General features: G+C 43.2%; 2 protein-coding genes across 4 annotated transcripts in view; one reads left to right on the forward strand and one right to left on the reverse strand.

Moving 5' to 3' along the window:
- The window catches only part of Znf668 (zinc finger protein 668), a 704,021-nt gene that overhangs the window by 316,805 nt on the left and 361,985 nt on the right, over window positions 1–25,231 (reverse strand). The gene's annotated exons all lie outside the window — the stretch shown is intronic.
- Window positions 1–25,231, forward strand: part of Itgam (integrin subunit alpha M) — a 68,535-nt gene that overhangs the window by 18,828 nt on the left and 24,476 nt on the right. For 2 of the 3 annotated variants that reach the window (XM_004671036.2, XM_045131588.1), the window contains exons 7-14: window positions 425–570; window positions 2,052–2,205; window positions 3,126–3,276; window positions 4,511–4,584; window positions 5,674–5,803; window positions 6,347–6,489; window positions 22,746–22,886; window positions 22,972–23,184. In XM_004671036.2, coding sequence (XP_004671093.2) covers window positions 425–570; window positions 2,052–2,205; window positions 3,126–3,276; window positions 4,511–4,584; window positions 5,674–5,803; window positions 6,347–6,489; window positions 22,746–22,886; window positions 22,972–23,184 — 1,152 coding nt within the window. The remainder of the gene's footprint in view (window positions 1–424; window positions 571–2,051; window positions 2,206–3,125; window positions 3,277–4,510; window positions 4,585–5,673; window positions 5,804–6,346; window positions 6,490–22,745; window positions 22,887–22,971; window positions 23,185–25,231) is intronic. The other variant, XM_004671037.2, reaches the window with a different exon arrangement.

A 25,231-nucleotide genomic window follows, 5' to 3' on the forward strand; every position in this document is an offset into this window, starting at 1 on the left:
TCACAATCAGTTGCTATGTTATTTCATGATTTTTTTTTCTGTTTTTTAAAAAAAATATCTAAAAAACTTTCTTGCCAGGGCCTCTTACTACTGTAAACAAACTCCAGACACATGGGCCACTTTGTGCATCTGGCTTTGCATGAGTACTCAGGAATTGAATCCAGGCCACAGGCTTTGCAAGGAAGCGTCTTTAATAGCTGAGCCGTTATCCCAGCCCCTGTCTGTTTTGTTTGCATGCAGCATCAGCATGCTTTTACCTCTGTTAAAGCCGGGGTTCTGACTAATTGATAGGGATGGGCCTGGGCCATGAAGTCCACATAAGGCTGGAGCTGAGGAGGACTTTGGAAATGGGGCTATTTCACGGTTTGAGCGGCACGCGTCAGGAGGCATCTTCCCCGGCATAATGCCAGTGTCCTGTCCCCAGTTCGCCCTGATGCAGTACTCCGAAGACTTCCGGACTCACTTCACCTTCAGCAAATTCAAGAAAAACCCTAGCCCAGGGTCACTGGTGACCCCAATAGAACAGCTGTTTGGGAGGACACACACTGCCACGGGGATCCACAAAGTAGTGTAAGTTCTTCCCACTTTAATTTAAAAAGTTATTTATTTATGAGAGAGAGATGGAGAATTGGTGTGCTAATGCCTTCTCCTGTTGCAAACTGACTCCAGATGCATGTGCAGTTTGTGCATCTGACCTGATGTGGGCACTGGGGAATAGAACCTGGGGACATCAGGCTTTGCAAGCAAGTACCTTTAACCACTGAGAAATCTCCCCAGTCCTCTCGTTGCTTTTTTATTTTGGCATTTTTTTTTATGAGAGCGAGAGAGAGAGAGAGAGTGAGTGAGAGAGAATGAGGAAGAGAGAGAGAGAGAGAGAGAGAGAGAGAGAGAATTGGCATACCAGGGCCTCCAGCTACTACAATCGAACTCCAGATGCATGCAACATTTTGTGTACATGTGTGACCTTGTATGCTTGAGTCACCTTGTGTGTCTGGCTTATGTGGGACCTGGGGAATAGAACGTGGGTCCTTAGGCTATGCAGGCAAGCACCTTAACTGCTAAGCCATCTCCAACCCCCCCTTTTTTTGTTTCTTTGAGCTAGGGTCTCACTATAGCCCAGGCTGACCTGGAATTCACTGTGTAGTTTCAGGGTGACCTTGAACTCACAGTGATCCTCCTACCTCTGCCTCCCAAGTGCTGGGATTAAAGGTGTGTGCCATTACGCCTGGCTCCCACTTTACTTTTGGTGGAAGAAGGAGGAGGATATTAAGGCTGAGAGGAATTGCTGACAGGGGTGGGGTAAAGTATTCTCCAGTGGGGGACCAGCAAGGGAAAAAGTTTGAGGGGAAGACTATTTGCAGAATGTTTATGAAAATACAGGTTGAGAGTAAAAGTGGCAGTGAAAAGGAGGCAGCAAGGGAAAAGCCTCTGAAGGGAGAGGTTGGAGGGATGGGTTGAGTCTATTGTAGAGATGTGGCTCAAGGGTAGAGTGCTGGCTCCTCATGTGCGAGGCCCTGGGTTTGATCCCTAGCAAGGTAAGAACAAAACAAAATAGAACAAACAAAAAAAGCAAGCAAATAAAAATGGCTGAGTCCAAGCTGCCAAAGCCACCCTTGTAGCTGATGTGGATCTATGGTGGATCGTAAGGCAGGGACACCCCATATCTCTTTTTAAAGTTTGCTCTGCTTTGGATATACAGGTAAAAGTGGCTGTAGGGTTTGGACAAGAGTGTATAGGAAGATGAGCTAGAAATCTGGTCAAGTATTCTGGGAGAGGTTTGGTGAAGATCAAACAAGTCGATTTCCTTGCATGTTTTTCTAAATGAGTGGGCTGGATGTGATACTGTATGTCTGTAATTCCACCATTTTGTAGGTGGAGATATGAGAATGGCTTGAGGTCTGTCAAGACTGCCACAGACAAGCAATAACTCAGGGCCACATAAGGCCCAGCTACATCTGTGTCTGTCGCTCATGACATCTTCTCCCTCATGTTCATAGATTTCTGTGTAGTTGTGCCTGACTTTGTTGTTCTCTTCTGTCTTCTATCCATAGAACAGAACTTTTTCAGAGTACCAGTGGAGCCCGAGAGAATGCTGTTAAGATCCTAGTTGTCATCACAGATGGAGAAAAGTTTGGCGATCCCTTGGACTATGTGGATGTCATCCCTCAGGCAGACAGAGCTGGGGTCATTCGCTATGTCATTGGGGTAGGAAATGGTTCTGAGATGGGTTCTGTTTTGATGTGCCCTCCCTTCAGTGCGTAAATATTAGTAATTAAAGGGTCATTTCTAGCCCACATATCCCACTGTCACATAGTGTGGTGGTTTGATTGAATGTGAAGGTGACTGCAACATGAATCTATTGTCACAATGCTGTATGTGTAGCATATGATCCCCAAGATTCATTAGTTTAATAGAATATCACCTATGGGTTGCCTGGTAATTTTTCTGGTCTCAATTACACATCTGTAATCAATAGAGATTAGTGACCCGATGTGCTATCTTGCCTGGACCCTCTCCATTTCTAGTTGCTAGTTCTGCTTGTCTGTTGGACAGATGGCTTTGATGAGAATAAATGGGGTAACTCGGCTCTTTGCTCCCAGGGTTCATTCTCCAGTAGACTAGCCTGAGCATTCTTTAAGATGAAGACAGAGAAGTAAGAAATGGGAAATGTTGTAGATGCTTTTGCAAGTCTCTGTTTTCATCATATCTGATAATAATCATGGCAAAGATTGGGAAGAGGCTTGGGTACAGGAAGAGGTCAAGCATGAGGATCAAGTGTGTTGTCTACCTTCCACAGCACAGTATATGACACAGAGAAAGGTACCATCATAAGTACATAGTTTGGCATAGAAGTGCCTTTAGGTTTTCCTTTCTCTGGTGGCGGGTGGGGGCTGGGGAGACAGACATTACACCAGGAAGCCTGGTATAGCAAACGGGTCAAACGCTGTGAATCTTTCCCTGTACCTTGTACCACCTGTCCAACTACCCCTGGTGGCCCTTTGTAGTGGTCTTCTGGTGAGCAATCATATGACAGTGTTTCAGATTTTTCCCTAGGGGATTTTCTTTGCTAGATGATACTCCTTCCCCGAAGAGTGTCTGATTTGACTTGTGTTCCTTGGTAACAGGTCGGAGATGCCTTCAACAGTGACAGATCCCGCCAAGAGCTTAATGCCATTGCATCTAAGCCAGCTCGTGATTATGTGTTCCGGGTAAACAACTTTGAAGCTCTGAAGACCATTCAGAGCCAGCTTCAGGAAAAGATCTTTGCAATTGAAGGCGAGTCAGACATCCGTGTTCCCAGAGTAGCTTGCCGTGCAGATTAGACCTTCCTACTTGATGTCTTGACCCTGGGTGCCAGTTCTTTCCAAGCCACTTGGGGCAAACTTGGTCCATTCCTTTGAAACAAGTGACGTTAGGTTTTTTTGTTTTGTTTTGTCTCACTCTATCTCAGGCTGACCTGGAATTCATTCTGTAGTCTCAATCCTCCTACCTTTGCCTCAAGTGCTGGGATTAAAGGTGTGCACCACCATGCCTGGCTTGAAGCTAGATTTTTGTCTCTAGTTTTTCAGGTCCAAGCTGTAAGATGCTGAATTGTAATGTAGTGGAGTCAAATTCTATACAATATTTTCCTCAAAATTTGAATGTTGTCAACATTGTTTGGTGTATCGTTGCATTCCCTTTGCCTGGAATATTACCTGCTGCATAGAAGGTGCCTAATAAATGTTATTTATTTATTTAAGAGACAGAGAGGGAGGAGCAGAGACAAAGAGAATGGGTGTGCCAGGGCCTCCAGCCGCTGCAAACAAACTACAGACACATGTGCCGCCTTGTGCATCTGGCTTACGTGGGTCCTGGGGAATTGAACCTGGATCTTTTAGCTCTGCAGGAAAGCCCCTTAACTGCTAAACCATCCCTCCAGCCTTGATAAATGCTTTTTGAATCATTTTACAAATTAGAGAATTTTGTTGTTCTTAGTTTTTTTGCGAGTATGTTTTATTTTGAGGCAGGGTCTCACTCTAGCCCCAGTTGATCTGGAACTCACTTTGTAACCCAAGTTGGTCTTGAACTTATGTTGATCCTCCTATCTCAGGTTCTTGAGGGATGGGACTAAAAGATATATGCCACCATACCCAGATGGGGCATGTTTTTGAGACAAGGTCTCATTTTGTAGCCCAGGCTGACTTCAAACTTTCGGCAGTTCTCCTGCTTCAGTCTTCTGAGTGCTGGGATTACAAATTATAAATCAATGACTTGCCAAATTATGAAATACCAGATATAATCTGGATTTATGGCTTCTATTGAAAAGTTGCAAGGTTAGTCACCCTCGGGACCATATTCTCATTTGTGAAAAGGTAGCTGGAGCTGCAAAGCTGCTATCCCTTTAAGGACTATCTGCTTTCCAGTTCAACAACAGACCTTGTCTGAGCCTGTTTCTCTGGCAGCACTGAGTTCTGGCGTCTGTTCTATGGTCTTGTGGTTGTTTTCATGTAGAAAACTGTTCTCCTTACAGGTACACAGACAGGAAGTACCAGCTCCTTTGAGCATGAGATGTCACAGGAGGGCTTCAGTGCTGCCATCACTTCTGTAAGTGGTCTTCCACTAGACAGGGGATAGGGATGTGGGCAACAAGAGAGAAGAGGTTTGGGAGCTTCTCTGTGATGGGTTCTTGTAGGGCAGTTCCTTTTTTCTTATGCATGTGTGTGGGTGCATGTTTGTGAGTGTATGGATGAATGTGTATATGTGTGCCTGAGAGGCCATAGGACAACTCAGATGTTGACCTTTAGGAACAGTCTTCCTTTTATTTTATTATTTGAGACAGACAGACAGACAGAGAGAGAGAGAGAGAGAGAGAGAGAGAGAGAGAGAGAGAGAGAAAGGGAGGGAGGGAGGGGGAGAGAGAGAGAGAATGAGTGGGTGCGCCAGGGCTTCTAGCCACTGCAAATAAACTCTAGATGCATGTGTCACTTTGTGCATCTGGCTAACATGAGTATTGGGGAATTGAACCTGGATCCTTAGACTTCCCAGGCAAGTGCCTTAACCACTAAGCCATGTCTCCAGCCTCCCCCCCTTTTGTTTTGGCTCTAGCCCAGGCTGACTTGGAACTCACTCTGTAGTCCAGGCTGATCTTGAACTCATGGTGATCCTCATACCTCTGCCTACTGAGTGCTGAGACTAAAGGCTTGTGCCACCATGCATGTCTGGCTTGCAATTGTGATCTTACTTTTTTTTTCCGAGGTAGGGTCTCACTCTAGCCTAGGTTGACCTGGAACTCACTATATAGTCTCTGGGTGGCCTTGAACTCATAGCGATCCTTCTATCTGTGCCTCCCAAGTTCTGGGATTAAAGGCATGTGCCACCATGCCTGGCTTGTGATCTTCCTTTTTTGAGACAGGATTTCTCTTATCAGTTTGCTGGTGATTTAGTGACAGGATTTTTCATTGTCCTGGTGCTTGCCAATTAGGTTACTGTGATCTACCTACCCATTGCTGGGCTTACAAACATGTGTCACCATGCCTGGCATTTTTGCATGGATTCTGGAGATTCTGGAGACTTCAGATTGTCATGCTTGGCAGGCAAGCTTTTTCCTGACTGAGCCATATCCCCAGCCAAGGAGTTTCCTTTCTGACTGGCAGCCATAGTCTCTTCTTTCCTCTCAACCCTGTTCTTCCTCAGAATGGTCTCTTGCTGGGCTCTGTGGGGAGCTTTGACTGGGCAGGTGGAGCCTTTCTCCATACATCAAAGGATGGAGTCACCTTCATCAACACCACCAGAGTGGATTCAGACATGAATGATGCTTACCTGGGTAAGTAGGGAGGGCAGGGGTCGCTCAGAAGGGGTTGGAATGCCATGTAATTCAACTAGCATAGATGCTATTGGATCTTTCATTGGTCCCTGGGGTAGCTACAAAAGCAAAAAAGATCAAATTTAATCTTAGGTGCATCCATAAACAGGGCGTAGTTACCCAAACCACCAGGCATGGGACTGCACTACTGTTGCTATTCAAGGGTGGGCCTGCATAGTGTAAGGGGAGGAGTGGAAAGGTCTGCCTGGAAAGCACTTTTCTTTTCTTTTCTTCTTTTTTTGTTTTTATTTATTTATTTGACAGCGACAGACAGAGAGAGAAAGAGGGAAGGAGGGAGGGAGGGAGAGAGAGGGAGAGGGAGAGAGAATGGGCGCACCAGGGCCTCTAGCCACTGCAAACAAACTCCAGATGCATGTTCCCCCGTGTGCATCTGGCTAACATGGGTCCTGGGGAATCGAGCCTTGAACCAGGGTCCTTAGGCTTCACAGGTAAGTGCTTAATTCCAACATGAAAGCACTTTTCTTATTAAGGCACCATTTTTAGGTTATGCTTCTGCAGTCATCTTGAGGAACCGAATCCAAAGTCTGGTTCTGGGAGCACCTCGGTACCAGCACACTGGCTTGGTGGTGATGTTCAGACAAAATTCTGGTATCTGGGAGCCTCACACTAATATCAAAGGCATCCAGGTAAGTAGAGAGAGTGAAAAGTGGAGCAGCAATGACCAAGGACCCAGGGGCTGAGCTGGTCCTGGGCGGGCGCTGCTGGATGTTATGGAGGCAGCTTTCAGAGGCTTCCAGCTGGACAGTCCCAGGATCTGCTTGACATTGAGAATATTGTGTCTTGTCTTTTTTTTAAAGTTATTTAATTTTATTTATTTACAAGGGGGAGGAGAGAGAGGGAGGGAGAAAGAATGGGCATGCCTGGGCCTCCAGCCATTGCAAACCAACTCCAGACAAATGTACCACCATGTGCATCTGGCTTACGTGAGCTCTAGCTAATTGAACCTGGGTCTTTAGGCATTGCAAGCAAGTGCCTTACCACTAAGCCATCTCTCTAGCTCAACTTTTCTAATAATAAATAGTACATTTGACCCACACAGAACTATTGATGACTCTTGCTGTATCTAGAGCTGGCATTTAACCATACATAACCAATATAGACATATTAGTTACTAAAATAATGAAATAATTATATCTATTGTTAAATGGCTGCTTCTCTAAGATGCCCCAAATAGAAAGGCTCATGTTAAAGTTCATATGGAAATGTAAGAAACCTATTCACTTTTGGGGTTCTGTTATCCTGACTGCCTAGCCAATTTCTGTCTCCTGTCAGAGGTAGGAGGATTGCTGTGAGTTTGAGGCCAACCTGAGACTACAATGTTACAGGTCAGCCTGGGCTCAAGTGAGAACCTCTGGGTGTTGGAGTGTCTTTCTATACTGTTGGCATTAGGAGCTATGCCTTAAACACATATAAGGGAGTATTAGTAACAGTTTTTAATAAAAATTGAGGTTTACAGGGATGGTCTGTAGCCATATTCAAAGTGCCAAGTGATCAGCTTCTTTAAGGTTCCCATTAATATATACTGTCAGAGGGTAATCCCAGGGACTTGGGCAGATGGAGTCAGACTGTTCTAGGACTATCTGAGCATGGACTGACTGTAGATGAGAGAAGATAAAGTCAACATAACAATAAAGCACATGCTCTAAAAATCAACAGAAGTTTTTACTATCAGAAATTATTCCTACCAGAAATGAAAGGCATAATTCTCCTTTACCATGAAAGTCTAGAAATCTATTTTTGGAACTATTTACCAAATGGCACAGTGGTGTCTGATGTGGTCTGAACCTGTTTTTATAGATAATGTAAAAGAGATGAGACATTACCAGAATTATCATAACAAGTAAACTTGATAATGGCATAGATGTTGCTGAGTTATTGTGAACACCTCCATCCAAAGTTACAGTCACACTGATTTGTACAGTTGTCATTATTATTATTATTTTCATTTTTAGTTCTGTCCATGAAAGGCTGGGTTGTCATGCAGTACACAGTTAGAGTAATTTTATTTGGTTAGTTTGTTTGAACTTGTAAAACAGGAGAGCCTAGATGTTGAGCTGGATCCCTGGAAACACAGAATTGTTTTTCCCCTCCACTGGAGCAAGAGTTCTTCAGATAGAGACCCTTTGCTTTATTTCAGTAAGTCCCATTATGAACCCACTTGTTAGGAAGGGAAGCTGAGCTGCCACCTCCTGGGGAAACAAGAATGTTTCTAGGAGATGTAGAAATTCTTTAGAATGCCTAGTTGAAGTTCCTGAAGTGGTTAACAAACCCCCTCCACACCACTTTTCTTTCTTCCTTTCTTTTTTTTGGATTATCCTGGACAGAAGAACCACTTTAGTCTATGAGGTTTAAAAAATCAGCGAAGCCGGGCATGGTGGTGCACACCTTTAATCCCAGCCCTTGGGAGGCAGAGGTAGGAGGATCGTGGTGAGTTCAAGGCCACCCTGAGAGTAGATAGTGAATTCCAGGTCAGCCTGAGCTAGAGTGAGACTGTACCTCGAAAAAAAAAAGTCAGCCAAAAGGAATGCAGGTCAGGGCAGCGCAGTGCAAGCAAGAGCTGCACTCCTGTCTCCGTCATTGCAGACAGTTTCACTTCCGGTTTTCTTTAGTAATTCTTCCTGAAATGGCTCAGGAATAGTTTTTGCAAGTGCCCATGTGGAAAGTCTAGTAATAGAGACCTGTTCGTTTTGTCTTTGTGCCTTTTAAGATACATCTGTACTTGCTCCTACATTTCAATATCTAGAACACCCTCTTCAGGGAAACATGGACAAACCCTAATTACCCAACCCAGCATATGATATAAAGTATCTTGTAAAACCTGTGTGTCCACCTCTATTAGCAAGAATTTTAAAATAGAAACAGAATGCTAATGTGAAGTAGCTTGATCCATTTGTTACCCAACCTTGAAAAATGACCTTTTCAAGCTCATCACAACCTTAGCGGCTAAAAGGATAAAAAGGGACTTACCAATGGCATCTTTATTTGAGAGTCCAGAGTTCAAGTCCCTGTTCAGGCACCACTTGTCTCAGACAACATGCTTGCCTTTGGCCAGCACGGGGGTGGGCAGGAGAGGAGAACTGGTCCCAGTTCCTTGAAGACACATGCCTCTGGAGCAGAAAGGCTGGCTGGGGAGAAGACATTGTCGGGTAATGCACGGCCTCCCAGCCCCAGCATGGTGCTTTTATTAAGAGAAATATCTTTTCTCTTGATAGTAAGAAGACAATGAAATGTGCACTACTTGATATATATAATTGTTTTTTGTTGTTATTTGTTTGAAGTGGGATCTCACTCTATTCCAGACTGATCTGGAACTCACTATGTAGTCCCAGGCTGGCCTTGAACTCATGGTGATTCTCCTGCCTTTGCTTCCCGGGTGTGGAATTAAAGATATATAAAAATATATTTTATTTAGTTGTAAGGAGAAAGAGGGGAAGAGGACAGGTAGGGGGAGAGAGAGAACATGCCAGTACCTCTTGCAACTGTAAATGAACTCCAGATGCATGCATCACTTTGTGTATCTGACTTTATATGGGAACTGGGGAATCAAACCTGGGCTGCCAGGCTTTGTAAGTAAGTGTCTTTAACTGCTAAGCCATCTCCCCGGCTATGTACACACACACACATACAGAGAGAGAGAGGGAGGGAGGGAGAGACTTTTTGAGGTAGGGTCTTGCTGTAGCCCAGACTGATCTAGAATTTACTATATAGTCTCAGGGTGACCTTGAACTCATGGTGATCCTCCTACCACTGCCTCTTCAGTTCTGGGATTAAAGGCATGTGCCACCATACCCAGCCCCTATATTTTTTTTAAATGATAGAAATTGGTGTTGGTTTAAATTTCTTTTGCATGAGTGTGTGTAGTATGTGTCGTGTGGTGTATGGGCAGACATGTGTGCCCCATGAGCATGTGTGTAGAGGCCAGAGGAGAACGCTGGGTGTCTTTATCAGTCATCTGCATATTTCCTTGAAACAGAGTCTGTTTTTCTCTGTTAACCTGGAGCTGCTATTTTCATGATCCCCAGTGATTCTCCAGTTTCTGCTGTCCACAGAACTGGGGCTGCAGGTATGCGTGGGCATGGCCAGCTTGTTATGTGGGGGCTGAGGAATCAGACTCAGGGCAAATCAAGCCCTCTTAGTCCTTCACGCTTGCACAGCAAGCACTCTTTATCCATTGAACCATCTCCTCAGCCCCAATTTTAAAAATGCATTATTTATTTGTTTTTGTGTATGTGTAGGTATTCATGTGTGTACATGCACATATGTGGGTGGGTGCATGTGTGTGGAGGCAGAGGTCAATGTTGAGTATCTTCCTTAATTGCTTTCTACCTTGTTTATTTATTTTTCTTAATTTTTAAATTTTTATTAACATTTTCCATGAACCTTGTTTATTTATTTAGTTTTTTGAAGTAGGGTCTCACTCTAGTGCTGGTTGACCTGGAACTCATTCTGTGTCTCAGGCTGGCCTTGAACTCATGATGATCCTCCTATCTCTGCCTCCCAAGTGCTAGGATTAAAGGCATGTAACACCACGCCTGGGTCACCTTATTTTTTTGATAAAAGGTCTGTTACTGAACATAGAGTTAATTAATTTGGCCAGACTAGTGGGATCCTCCTGTCTGCCTTTCCTGCTCTGGGATTACAGGTGTGTGTATCAAGGCATCTGGCTTTTTAAAAATTTATTAATTAGCTTTGTACCCAGCGAATAAGGTCAATTTGTACCATTATTAGGCTAATCAATGACCTACCTCCTCCCCTGGCCCCTCCTTGTTGAGGTATATGGGTCATACATTCTGGAGTTAGCCCACAGTTATGGGTAGGATAAATGTCTCTGCATATCATGACCCAATATGTGGCTCTGACTTTCTTTCCACCCCCTTTTCCACAAAATTTCCCTGGGTTCATTTTTGGTCTGCTTCAGTGATGAGGTTTTGGGGGCCTCTGGGTCTCTGGATCTCTGATTTGGTAGGAGTTGATTATTTTCTGTGTTGATCTCCTTCACCCTGTGCTGGTATCCAGTTCATCAGGAAAGCAGCACCCTTGTTTGTTTCGCTAATTTTTCTTAGTTTCAGCTGGGGCCCTTTTGAGGTATGATGGGGTGACTCTCTCCTTAGAATCTTCATCTATCTGAAAAAGAGAAGCAGATTCTACAATGGAGAGTAAGTTAACACCAGACAAATGAGATAGCCCTTACATTTTATAGAGAATTTAATAGGTGTAGGCCCTCTTATAGCCCATGATTGGTGGTAGCTTGATAATGGAGAGCAGGCTCAAGTTTGGATATGGTTCCGACTTGTTTCCCAGTTCCAGCTATGGGTCCTGTACCACTGAGGGGATCAGTTAGCCAAATCAAGATCAGTTGGTTCCCCACCATGGCTGTGTGCCACTATAGCACTGTGTGAGCATAACGACAGGTTATTTGCTGCTAAGTAGGTTAGACCATGAGTTGCTTGGACAGATATTGGTCATTTTCCCCCAGTTGCCCATGTAGCACCTTCTGGCACTAGACGTGCTGACTGTCTGAGGACTGACTCTATTCCAGCTTCCAGCCATGCCAATCCATTTTATGTGTCAACCACATAAGGTGTCTTCAGCAGTTGGTCTTACCACTAACCTTTGGTAGGTCATCAAGTACTCTGACAGAAATCTGTCTTTCTTTTAGTAAACCTTGTAGGTCTCTGATCAAAAGCTCATTGTGGATGATAGCCACATGCTGGTACTGGGAGTTGCAGGTCAGTGCCCACTAAGAAAAGGAATAAAAAGATAATTAACAATAAAGAGTCGGAGAGAAGAGAGAGAGAGAGAGAGAGGCTGTAGAAGATTAAGGTCAGTCTTCATCATACCCCCTCCAGTGTCTTGTGGTTCAGGTATTCCCTCTAAGGGCCTGGTGAAGGTTCAGCCATTTGGTCTGCGTTTTAGGATGTAGAATTTTCTGGTACCATTGCCGTTTGGGTCTAAATTTGTGTTTCCCACCTCCTCCATTGCCCTCCCCTCCCACCCCACCCATCCTATTGTTTAGTCCACGAGATGCTTGCTGGGTATGTAAGGCATCTTGGGTAGATTCAGGTTAGGTGCTGTAGATGAGTGAGACTATGTGGTGATTTTTTTTTTTTTTTTTTCCTGTGATTGGGTAAGTTCACTGAGAATGATCTATTCCAGGTTCAACCATTTTTCCTCAAATTTCATTGTGTCACTCTTTCTTACTGCTGTATAGAATTCCATTGTGTAGATATACCATATCTTAGTTATCCATTCTTCTAGTGATGGACATCTGGGTTGATTCCAGTTCTTAGCTATTACGAATTGAGCCACTACAAACACGGTTGAGCAAATCTCTCTGGCCTGTGGTTTGAAGGTTTTAGGGTAGATGCCCAGTAAGGGAATAACTGGATCTGTTGGTATCTCTATAGTCAGCTTTTTCAGGAGTCTCCATATTGTTTCCAAAGTGGTTGTAACATCTTACATTCCCACCAACAGTGGATGAGTGTTCCTACTTCTCCACATCCTCACCAGCATTTATTTTCATTTTATTTTTTTAAATATTTTTTTATTAATTAGTTTTGTATTCAGCAAATACAGTCCATTTGGTACCATTATTAGGCTCATCTGTGACCTACCCCCTCCCCATTGGCCCCTCCTTGCTGAGGTATATGGGTTATGCATTGTGGAGTTAGCCCACAGTTACGGGTAAGATAAATGTCTCTGCTGCATATCATGACCCAACATGTGGCTCTGACATTCTTTCTGCCCCATCTTCTGCAAAATTTCCCTGAGCCACATTGTGTTCATTTTTTTTTTTTTTTTTGGTTTTTTGAGGTAGGGTCTCACTCTAGCCCAGGCTGACCTGGAATTCACTATGGAGTCTCAGGGTGGCCTCGAACTCACAATGATTCTCCTACCTCTGCTTCCCAAGTGCTGGGATTAAAGGCGTGCGCCACCACGCCGGGCTCTGGGTTCATTTTTGGTTTGCTTCAGTGATGAGGTGTTGGGGGCCTCTGAGGCTCTGGCTCTTTGATTTTTTGATTTCATTTGATTTTTTGATGTTTGCTGTCCTTACTGGGGTAAGGTGGAATCTCATAGTTGTTTTAATTTGAATTTCCCTGATGATTTGGGAGATTAACATTTTCTTAAGTGTGTGTTTGCCATTTGTATTTCTTCCTCTGTGAACTGCCTGTTCAGCTCTTTGCCCCACTTTGTGGTGTGTGGCTTTTTACTGTTTAGATTTTTAGTTCTTTGTAGATTCTAGAGATTAGGCCTCTGTCAGTTGGATAACCAGCAAATATTTTCTCCCATTATGTGGGAAATCTATTGGCTTTGCTTATTGTATGCTTGTCTGTAAAGAAACTCTTCAGCTTCATGTGATCCCATTGGTTGAATGACAATTTAAGATCGTGAGCTACTGGGGTTTGTTCAGGAACTCTTTTTCCATTCCTATATCATGGAACGTTCTTCATATATTTTCTTCCAGTAGTAGCTGAGTTTCTGGTCTTATATTGAGGTCTTTGATCCATTTGGACTTGAGTGTAGTGCATGGCGAAATGTGTGGGTCAAGTTTCAATTTCCTGCATATGGTTATCCAGTTTGTCCAGCACCATTTATTGAAGATGCTGCCTTTCTTCCAGCCTGTATTGTTAGGGCCTTTGTCAAATATCAAGTAGCTATAATTGCTTGACCCAAAGTCTGGGTCCTCAAGTCTATTCCATTGGTCTATACTACAGTTTTTATGCCAGTACCATGCTGTTTTTATTACTATGACTTTGTAATATAGCTTTAGATCAGGTATGGTGATGCCTCCAGAGGTATTTCTTTTGCTGAGGATATGTTTGGATATGCGAGGCCTTCTGCCTTTCCATATGAAATTTGAGATAATTTTTTCTATCTCTGTGAAGAACACTGTTGGGATTTTAATTGGAATTTCAATAAATCTGTATATTGCCTTTGGTAGGATTGCCATCTTCACAATGTTAATTCTGCCTATCCAGGAGCATGGGAGGTGTTTCCATTTTCTCAAGTCCTCCTCAATTTCTTTTTTGAGTGTTTTTATGTTTTCATTGTATAGATCTTCCACTTCCTTGGTTAACGTTATTCCAAGGAATCTGTCTTTTTTACATAGTTCTGGGGAGCTAAACAGGTCCTCATACTTGTGTGGCAATCACTGTATTGATTGTGCTATCTTCCCAGTCAAGTCAGTTTTAAATTATAACTTATGTCTTTAATTGATGCATAATAATTGTACATCTATCTATACACAGTACAAAGTGATATTTTGAAATTTGTATATAATGTGTAATGATCAAGTCAGGATTATTTGTACTTCTCTCATCTTAAACATTTAGCATTTCTTTTCTAAAAAAATTTTTATTTATTTGAGAGAGAAAGAGGCAGAGAGAGAGAGAGAGAGAGAGAGAGAAAGAGAGAGAGAGAATGGGTGAGCCAGGACCTCCAGCCACTGCAAATGAACTTCAGATGCATGTGCCCCCTTGTGTGTCTGGTTTACGTGGGTCCTAAGGAATCAAACCTGGGTCCTTTGGTTTTGTAGGCATGTGCCTTAACTGTTAAGCCACCCCTCCAACCCACATTTATTATTTCTTTGTGCTTCAGATCCATCTACGTTGCTGAAAATGTCAGTATAACATTCCAGTGTGCATATGCACCACATTTTATTTGTGCATCAATCACTGACGGGCACTATGCTAGTGACTTTCTTGTTGCTGTGACAAAATACCCGAGCAGAAGCAGCTTAGGGAAGGAAAGGGGTTAGTTAGGTTTGTGGTTTCTACAAGGTATATTCCATCATGATAGGGGAGGCATGTCAGGAGCAGAAGCCACTCAGTGGAGTCAAGATGCTGAAGCGCAAGAAGTGGGACTCAGCTACCAAGCCTCCAGGCCTGCCCACAGTGACCCACTTCTTCCAACAATGTTCCACCCAGTGGTTCCTCAGGCTTCCCAAACAGTGCCACCAGCTGGGGACCAAGTGTTCAAATTCAAACACACGAGTCTCTGGGGGACATTTTACATAAAAACCACATCACACAGCTTGGCTGATCCCATCCATATTTTGGCTACTCTAATAGTAAATATGGAATGTAAATGTTCCTCAAAATACTGACTTTTGGGGGCTGGAGAGATAGCTTAGCAATGAAGTGCTTCTCTGGGAAGCCCAAGGACCTCTGTTCCAGCCAGATGCACAAGGTAGCGTATGCATCTGGAGTTCGTTTGCACTGGCTGGAGGCCCTGGCATGCCCATTCTCTCTCTGTCTCTATGTGCCTCTTTTTCTTTGTCTGTTGCTCTCAAATAAAAAAAATAAAAAGGAACAAAAAATATTTAAATAAAAATACTGACTTTTTTTTGAGTATATTTCTAGTAGTAGGATTGCAGGATTGATAGTTCTGTTGTGTGTGTGCTGTGTGGTGGTGGTATGTGGTGTATGCACGTGTGTGTGCAGATGTGTGTGCCTGTGCACCTGCAGAGGCCAGAAGTAAACATCAGATGTCCCTCCTCCATTGCTCATTGGGTGTTCACTGGAGATAGTGAATCTTATACTGATTCCAGAATTTGAGGTTTTTGTAAGTCTCAGTAATTTTTTTTAGTCTCCCCACACACTGGGGTTACAGATGTGCAAGGACACACCCAGCTGTTTATGTGAGTGGCTGGGGAATTGAACTCAAGCAGTTTCAAGCCCCACCTCAGGCTCTCATGTTTACACCAGATACTTCCTTAGCCACTGAGTCATCTCTCCAGCCTGGTTTTAGTTTTGTTTCTTTGAAGAGCCTCCATATTGTTTCCCACAATCACTGCTCTGATTAATGTTCCTCCAGCAGTGAATAAGAGTTTCTCTTTCTCCACAGCCTCCCAGGGCTTGTTCTCTAGGCTGACCTGGAATTCACTATGTAGTCTCAGGGTGGCCTTGAACTCATGGCAACCCTCCTACCTCTACCTCCCGAGTGCTGCTTTTTGTCTTTTTGATAAGTTATTGCTAAGGCAAGATGACATCTCATTGTGATTTAACCTACATTTTCCTGATGATTAGTGTTGAGGGTTTTTTCATAGGCTTGTTAGTCATCTGTATTAACTTCTTTAAATAGATGCCAGTTCAGATCATTAGCCAATTTATAGACGAATTATAGTTATGTTGTTGACTTGCTTGAACTCACTATGCAGTGCCAGGCTGGCCTTGAACTCACAGTGATCCTCCTACCTCTGCCTACTCTGCCTACCAGTGCTGGGATTAAAGGCATGCACCATCATGCCTATCTTAGGTGGTTTTTTTTTTTTTTTTTTTTTTGCTATCCTTCAATTTGTAATCCTATTGCCTTAGTTTCCCAAGTGTTGGGACTACAGGTTTGTGCCATCACACATAGCTGTGATAGCTTTGTAGTATTTGTTTTATTTAAATTCTAAATTTTTAAATTCTAAATTTTATTTACTTACTTCTGTGTGTATGTGTGCATGTATGGCATGGTTTCTTTTTAAAAAATGTTTGATTTAATTATTTATTTATTTGACAGAGAAAGAAGGAGAGAGAGAAAGAGAGAGAGAGAGAGAGAGAGAGAGAGAGAGGGAGAGAGGGAGAGAGGGAGAGAATGGGTGTGCCAGGGCCTTCAGCCACTGCAAATGATCTCCAGACGTGTGCGCCCCCTTGTGTATCTGGCTAACATGGGTCCTGGGGAATTGAACCTGGGTCCTTTGGCTTTGCAGGCAAACACCTTAAGCACTAAGCCATCCCTCCAGCCCTGCCATAGTCTCTTGACACTGTAAACAAACACTAGACACTTGAGTGATTTTTGTGTCTGGCTTATGTGGGTGGCTGGGGAATTGAACCCCAGTTAGTAGGCTTTGCAAGGATTTATAACCCCTGAGTTACCTCCCAGCCCCTGTGGTATGTTTTGAAGCCAAGTATTGTGATGTTCTCATCTTTTTTTCTTTTTGCTCAGGATTGTTTCACTATTTGGGGTCTTTTTTCTTCCATATGATTTTTAGGATTAAAAATTTTTATGAAGTTTATCAATGGTGTTTTAATGTAGATTTATTCTTCTAATTTATAATATGAAGATATTTTAGTTAAATTTATTACTTGGTGACTTTATCATTAAAATATTTGTATTCATTTATGAGAGACATATATAGAGAGAGACAAAGAGAAGAATGTGAACACTCCAGGGCCTCTTACTGCTACAAACAAAAATCCAAATGCATGCACCACTTTGTGCATCTGGCTTTAAGTGGGGACTGGGGAATTGAACCTGGGCCAGCAGGCTTTGCAAGTAAGCACCTTTAACTGCTGAGTCATCTCTCCAGTTCAACTTTATTACTTCTCATAGCTATTCCAAATGCTATTTGTTTCTCCATGCTTTGTTCTGCTCATCTATTGTTGGTGCATAGGAATGCTACAGAGGTTTGTATGTTGATTTTGTGTCCTGTAACTTTACTGAATTAATTTATGTGTTCTAACAGTATTTTTGGTGGTGTCTTTAGGTTTTTCTCTACATAAGATAATATCAACTACAGATTTGACTTCCTCCCCACCCAAATTTGGATGCCCTTTGTTTATATTTTTTGCTTAAACTCTCTGGCTAGGACTCCTCATACTATGATGAATGGGAATGGTGACAGTATTCACTCTTGTTACGTTCAGATCTTAAAGGAAACATTTTCAACTTTTTTTTCCGTTCAGTATGACATTTGCTATGTGCTTGTCATAGCTTTTGTTGTATTGAGATTTTTATTTTTATTTTACTTACGATAGAGAGGAAGGGAGGAGGGAGAGAATGGGCACGCCAGGGCCTCTAGCCATCGCACACAAGCTTCAGATGCATGCACCACCTTGTGTGCCTGGCTTTACGTGCTAGGGAATCAAACCCAGGCCATCAGGCTTTCCAAGCAAGCCTTTAGCTGTTGAGCCATCTCTGCAGCCCAAGATACTTAAAAAAATATTTATTTATTTATTTGAGAGAGAGAGAGAGAGAGAGAGAGAGAGAGAGAGAGAGAGAAAATGTGTGCACTGACCCTCTAGCCACTGTACATGAAATCCAGACACAAATGCCACTTTGTACATCTATCTGGCTTATGTGGGTCCTGGAGAATTGAACCTGGGTGCTTAGGCTACATAGTCAAGCATCTTAACCACTTAGCCATCTCTCCAGCCCCCAAGATATTTTTTATAGCTAATTCATTGAGAGTTTTATTATGAGGGAATGTTGAATCTTATCAGATGGTTTTCCTGCATGTATTGAAATGACTTATTTATTCTCCTTCCCTCCCTTCTTTCCTCCCTTCCTGCCCACCTTCCTTCCTTCCCTTTCTCCTCCTCCTTCCTTTCCCCTTTCTCCTGGGGAATGCTTCCATTTTTCTGAGATGGTGTCTCTCATTGGCCTGGGAGTCATCTGTGAAGCTGGGCTGGCTGGCCAGAGAGTCCCAGAGATCTGCATGCTTCCACCTCCTCAGCACTGAGATTACAAGGTGCATCACAATACCTGGCTTTGGTTTGAAACCTGGGTACTTGGGATCCAGCTTGGGTTCTCGTGCTTGTGAGGCAAGCGCTTTACCCATGAGCTGTCTCCCCTGCCCCTGTAAGACTTATTACTGATCAGTCTCACCACTACATTATTGGTCTCTTCTGCAATATGATGAGTTGAGACTTCAATACTCCCTTTTCAACCATGCACAGGTCATTCAGAGAGAAAAATCAACAAAGGGATATTATAGTTAGGTTGTATTATAAACCAAATAAACCTAATTGATGCTTACAGAAGAGAGACAGGACATAAGCATGCACTTATTTCAGGGAAGAGCTGGAAAGAGATAGAGTGAGGGATGTCTGGGGAGCGGGAACTGCCCCTGAGGGGCGGGCCTTGGGAGATGTGTGGAGGTGTGGGCTGGTGCTGGGGAAGGAGCCAGGCTGACTAGACCCTGTTGAGACCTTTGAAATCCTGATTTGGCCGTTTGTGAGTGAGAGGAGCTCTGAGACCCTAACAGACTTCACAGGGGCCAGGGGTGGCAGCACGGAGGCTCCTTCTGCAAGCACCTAGCGATCAGCAGATCCTCCACCTTCATGCAAATATCACGGATCTTCACTGGGAAGGACTGTTTTCTTTTCCAAGACCATTTGTTATAGGTAATTACTATAATCAGACTGTGGGCTCACAACACACAAATCAAGTGGGCTGTTGCTTCAAGGGTGTCCACAGCCTGACATTCTTACTAGGTGAGGTACTTCTCTTAAGACATAGTTTTTCTTGAACTATACAAATATGTTTGTCAGAGAGCTTCATTCGCCACTTCTAGTCCTCTGGCTCCTCTCCAGTACTTTTAATTATTTGAGGAAATGACACTTTGAAGCTTCCGTGTCCAATTCTCATCATTTAAGGAAGTCCTTATGACTGCTGACTATGGGGTTTGGTGGCTTCCTGTAGTGATAAGGTTTGATCTTCCTCCCTTCCTTCCTTCTTTTCTTTCTATTAAAAAATTTTTTTTGTTCATTCTTATTTATTTATTTGAGAGTGACACACAGAGAGAAAGACGGAGAGAGAGACAGAGAGAGAAAGAGAGAGAGAGAGAGAATGGGCTTTCCAGGGCCTCCAGCAACTGCAAGCGAACTCCAGACATATGCGCCCCCTTGTGCATCTGGCCAACGTGGGTCCTGAGGAACCAAGCCTCGAACCGGGGTCCTTTGGCTTCACAGGCAAGTGCTTAACTGCTAAGCCATCTCTCCCGCCCTTCTTTCTATTTTTTTTATTGTTAGTCTTTTTTTTTTTTTTTTTTTTTTTTTTTTTTTTTTAGGTAAGGTCTTGCTCTAGCCCAGGCTGAAGGCTGACCTGGAACTCATTCTGTAATCCCAGGCTAGCTTTGAACTCACAGTGCTCTTCCTACCTCTGCCTCCCAAGTGCTGGGATTAAAGGTATATACCACCATGAGAGGGTTATTTATTTATTTATTGTGAGAGAGAGAATGAATGGGCACATAAGGACTTCTTGCCACTGCAAATGAATTCCAGATGCATGGTGGTGACTTGGTGCTTCTGGCTTACAAGACCCAATTTCTTTTTTTTTTTTTTTAAGATTTATTTTTACTTATTTATTTATTTTTAATTTTTTGTTTAGTTTTATTTATTTGGGAGTAACGGGCAGAGAAAGAGGCAGAGAAACAGGCAGAATGGGCTCACCAGGCTCACTGCAAACAAACTTCAGATGCATGAGTCACCTTGTGCATCTGGCTTACATGGGTACTGGGGAGTCAAGCCTTGAACCAGGGTCCTTAGGTTTCACAAGCCAGCGCTTAACCACTAAGCCATCTCTCTAGCCTCAATTATTAGAGACAGAGAGAGATAGAAGGAGAATGGGTACACCAGGGCCTCTAGCTACTGCAAGTGAACTCTAGATGCATGCACCACCATGTGCATCTGGCTTATGTGGGACCTGGAGAATCGAACCTGGGTCCTTAGGTTTCACAGGCATATGCCTTAACCACTAACCATCTCTCCAGCCCACAAAATCCAAATTTTTTTAAGATTTAACAATTACTAAAGCACCAATACAACAATTACTAGAGCAACCAATACAATGCAACTGCTAGATATTTATTCAAGAGAAATGAACACAGATATGTGAAAACCTCTATACAAATGTTTGTGATAGCTCTATTATTAATCATCCCAAAGTAGAAACAATCTACATGTTTTTCAGTGAGGGACTGGATAAACACACCTATATAATAAAATACTAGCCGGGCATGGTGGCGCACGCCTTTAATCCCAGCACTTGGGAGGCAGAGGTGGGAGGATTGCCGTGAGTTCGAGGCCACCCTGAGACTCCATAATGAATTCCAGATCAGCCTGGGCTGCAGTGAGACCCTACCTTGAAAAACCAAAAAAGATAAATAAATAAAAATAAATAAATAAAAATAAAAATAAAATACTAGTCAGCAGTAAAAAGGGGTATATTATTTATACATGTAGCAACATTAGGTAGATTTTAAGGCAAAACATAGGTAGATTTCTAGGCAAAAGAAGCCAGCCTCTAAAATATATGCATCAAATAATTCCCCTCATACAACAATCTAGAAAAGAATAATCTGCTTTGCAGGGAAGGAAACAGGTCAGTGGCTGGCTGATTTCAGAGACAGCTAGTCATGAGGAGAGGTTGACTGTGAAGGGATAGTTTGGAGATGAAATAATTTTATATCTCGTCTATGGTAGTGGTTATATAATTTATATGTTTGTCAAAATCCTAAAACTATATACTAAGACAGCTGAATTTTATTGTAGACAAAATTGAAACCAGCAAGCATGACCTCATGATGAAGCTTAAATGCCTATTTTGAGTTGTGTTCTCCTGCAAGGAGATGTGAGGCAGAGATTGAGATGTCATAAGCATGACATCCCTCTAGGATTCCTTTTTGTTGTTGTTATTGTTGTTTTTTATTAATTTTTTGTTCATTTTTATTTATTTATTTGAGAGTGACAGAGAGAGAAAGAGGAATGGGGCATGCCAGGGCTTCCAGCCACTGCAAACGAACTCCAGACGCGTGCACCCCCTTGTGCATCTGGCTAACGTGGGTCCTGGAGAATCGATCCTCGAACCGGGGTCCTTAGGCTTCACAGGCAAGCGCTTAACCGCTAAGCCATCTCTCTAGCCCTTTTTTTTGTTTTTTTGAGGTAGGCTCTCACTCTAGCTCAGGCTGACCTGGAATTCACTATGTAGTCTCAGGGTGGCTCAAACTCACCGCGATCCTTCTACCTCTGCTTCCTAAATGCTGGGATTAAAGGCGTGTGCCACCTCACCTGGCTCACCACTTAACCTTTTCTTGCTCTCCTTCCTTCCACACAGCTTCCCCCAGAGCAGTACCATGCTTCTAGTACTAAGCAACGACCAAATCTTTGTTGAATAGATGGATGGGCAACTAAATGGAGGGATTTAGTAAATGAGTCCTGCATGTTTACATTGAATATATTAAAACCATTTTACTAGTAGGTTGGCATTTTTTTTCTCAGTGTCACACAAAAATTCTCAGGTGGCAATTTCTTTTTCAGTACAAGGTATTCAAAATTGCTAGGCAAGTGCTCTGTCATGCAACTCTATTCCAGCCCTACAGCTGCTCTTTCTAATGCAATCAAGTTGATCCCTTATTGTCCAGACCATCAACTAGAACTTTTTATCCTTTATTCACCACAAAGACTTCTAATATGTGGGCTTTTATATCTTATATTTCTTCTTTAAAATATTTTTATTTATATTATTTATGTAGGGCTATTTATTTAGTCAGAGAGTGGTGTGTGTGTGTGGGGGGGTATATCAGGGCCTCTTGCCACTGCAAACAAACTCCAGATGTATACTTTACATAACTGGCTTTATGTGGGTACTGGAGTATTGAACCTGGGCTATCAGGCTTTGCCAGCAAGTGCCTTTAACCACTGAGCAATCTTTCCAGCCATATCTTATATTTTCAAATCGAACATTTTTTGTTGCCTTAATCTCCATGGAATATCATTTGGAATAAATGTGACCTTACTGTCCACTGACTCTGTAATCAGCACCTCTAGCTAGTAGCACATTCAAATCATTCATTGTGCTAGAATGTGGTCTTCAGTTCTATCATCTTTATCATCATTATCATCATCACCACCACCACCACCACACACACAAATGAAAAGGCTTTCCTCCAGCAGGCATGACTTTTCTTTTTCTCTTCCTCCTTCCACCTCCTCTTTTTTTTGGAGACAGTCTCACTGTGTAGCCCAGCTAGGCTTTGAACTCAATCCTCTGCCTCCTGAGTGCTGGGGTTATAGACATTAGCCACCACACCTGTTATAAGTTCTTCACAGGAGAAAACCTTTACATCTTCTGTAAGATAGGAGGAGGTATATGATCCTGGGTGCATCTTTTTCAGATTGGCTCCTACTTTGGGGCCTCCTTGTGCTCTGTAGACATGGATGGAGATGGCAGCACTGACCTGATTCTCATTGGAGCCCCCCATTACTACGATAAGACCCGAGGGGGGCACGTGTCTGTGTGTCCCTTGCCCAAGGGGGTAAGTGGCACATTGGGATTGAGTGGTGGGTGTGGATGTGGGATGGAGGGTTGCCTAGGTTTCAACCTTCATTGTTTCTGTTCAGCAGAGGGCTCGGTGGCAGTGTGAGGCTGTGCTCCGTGGTGAGCAGGGCCACCCCTGGGGCCGCTTTGGGATGGCTCTGACAGTGCTGGGAGATGTGAACGGAGACAAGTTGACAGATGTGGCCATTGGAGCCCCAGGAGAGCAGGAGAACCGGGGTGCTGTCTACATTTTTCATGGGACATCAGTTGCCAGCATCAGCCACTCCCATAGCCAGGTAAGGCTTGATCATTGATCCGGCATTACATTAACTTCTTTGCTCATCAGTCCCCTTTGATTCAATATTCCCACAAATGCCAGGTCAGTTTTTCTTATTCCCCTTTTGGAACCTTCAAAAATAGTAACACCTTTCACAGACACCTCAAATGCTATATGCTTTCTCTCTGCAACAGCAAGAGGTGCTTGGGGCATGCTCACTCCAACTTTATAGATGAGGACATAGAAACCTAGAGACAAAATATAGCAGTCTAGAGAGGTATTATGATGTAAACCCCTGGCTATGGAGTTCCACTTATACCAGATAAATCAACTCTAAAAATCTGTTGCCATTCTTGTGAATCTCAGTCCTTACTGGGTGACTAAGAGTCCTGGTTTCCCCATATCTGTCCCAATTTTAGTATTGAAAGTGCTCTATCATAGAAAACCCATGCAGTTTTATACTTAAAGGACTTTACTGCTTCATGGGTGGATTTTTTGGAGTGGGGGAAGGTCTCATGCTTGATTTAAAATTCTGCTATTGGTTTGGAGAAATATCAGTGAAGATACTTGCCTGAAAAGTCTAGAGGCCTGGGTTCGGTTCTCCCATACTTATGTAAAGCTAGATGCACAAAACGGCGCATGTATCTGGAGTTCTTTTGCAGTAGCTGGAGGCCCTGTGTAGTAGACAGCCTCATGTTGCTGAGGTAAGTTTCCAGCTACAGAGGAAGTGGTTTACTGAAGACAGAGGAGAAGTTTCACAATGGCCAAAGAACCTGGCCCACTTTTACAGGTCCAAGCAGAGAGAGAAAAGCCCCCACCAGCAAACAAGCACACTTCAGGATCTCTGGGCAGAGCTCAGGCACTTTGCATATCTTTAGGCTAGGATTCCAAGTCCACCACTGCACCTTAGGGCTGGACCCTGAGATCCAACCAGTGACATCTCTTCCAGATCTAAATTATAAACTTTAATAAAATTCTGAGTTTTATTCCAACTCACATAGAAGTTCAATCATTTGTAGTTGGATCTATATATTGGGAACGATCCATTCAAACTACCACATCCTGACAAGCCCATATTCTCTCCCTCTCTGTCTCTCTTCTCTCTGTCTCTGGGGTGGGCTTTTTTTTTTTTTTTTTTTTTAAACTGGAGCACTTTTGAAGAAAGTGACCTTCCATCCCCAAGCAATCATTAATTGTCAGTTGTTCCTAAGGGAACAGTGAGGCTTCATGAGCCCCTCCCTCATCCATGATGAGATGCTGACAGGTCCAGTCTTATGCAGGTAACCACAGCTGCCATGAGTTCAAAGCAACAGCCATGTCATGTCCAGAAGACAGCGTTTCACAGCTCCCCTTCCCATCCTTCAACCATTACTTTTCTTCTACCCTCTCATCCACAATGTTCCTTGAACCTTGGATGGGGTGACATAGATGTGCCTTGTATGGCTAAGCCTTCAACAGCCACTTGTTCTCAACAGTTTGATCAGTTATGAGTCTTTGTATTTGCTGCTGCCCACTTCAAAAAAAATGTTTCTCTAACCAAGGCTGAGAATGGCACTCATCTATGGGCATAAACATAAACATTTAGAAAGCATTTCAACAATGATCATTTAGCCAAACAGTAACAATAACTTTACACCTAGGGCTCATGGCCTCTTTAGCTATAAGCTTTTTTGAGACAAGGTCTTGCTATGTAGCCCACATTGGCCTTGAACTCACTATGTGGCTCAGGCTGACTGGAGCTTGTCATTCTGCTACCTCAGACTACTGTGTGCTAGAAGTGAGGATGAGAGCTGTCATACTTAGCCCTTGATAATGTTTGGACAAGGGAATCCAGCATTTTTCTTTTTGTACTTGGTCTTGCAGTGCCCTTGACCTGCGGGGCCAATGTTACGCGGGGTGGTCGAGGAGGGCTGCAACCTGAAAGAACGGGCGGGAAAGAAGAAGGAGACCAAGCGGAGGTTTTGTCAAGGTCTCGTTTAATGTTGGATTTTTTAGCCTTTTTATAATCAGTCAGCAGGCAGGGGGGTCAAGCAGGGGGCACAAGGAGGTAGGGCCACCTGGCCGTA

This window comes from Jaculus jaculus, chromosome 12, assembly GCF_020740685.1.
Source record: "Jaculus jaculus isolate mJacJac1 chromosome 12, mJacJac1.mat.Y.cur, whole genome shotgun sequence".
Classification (NCBI taxonomy): Eukaryota; Metazoa; Chordata; class Mammalia; order Rodentia; family Dipodidae; genus Jaculus; species Jaculus jaculus.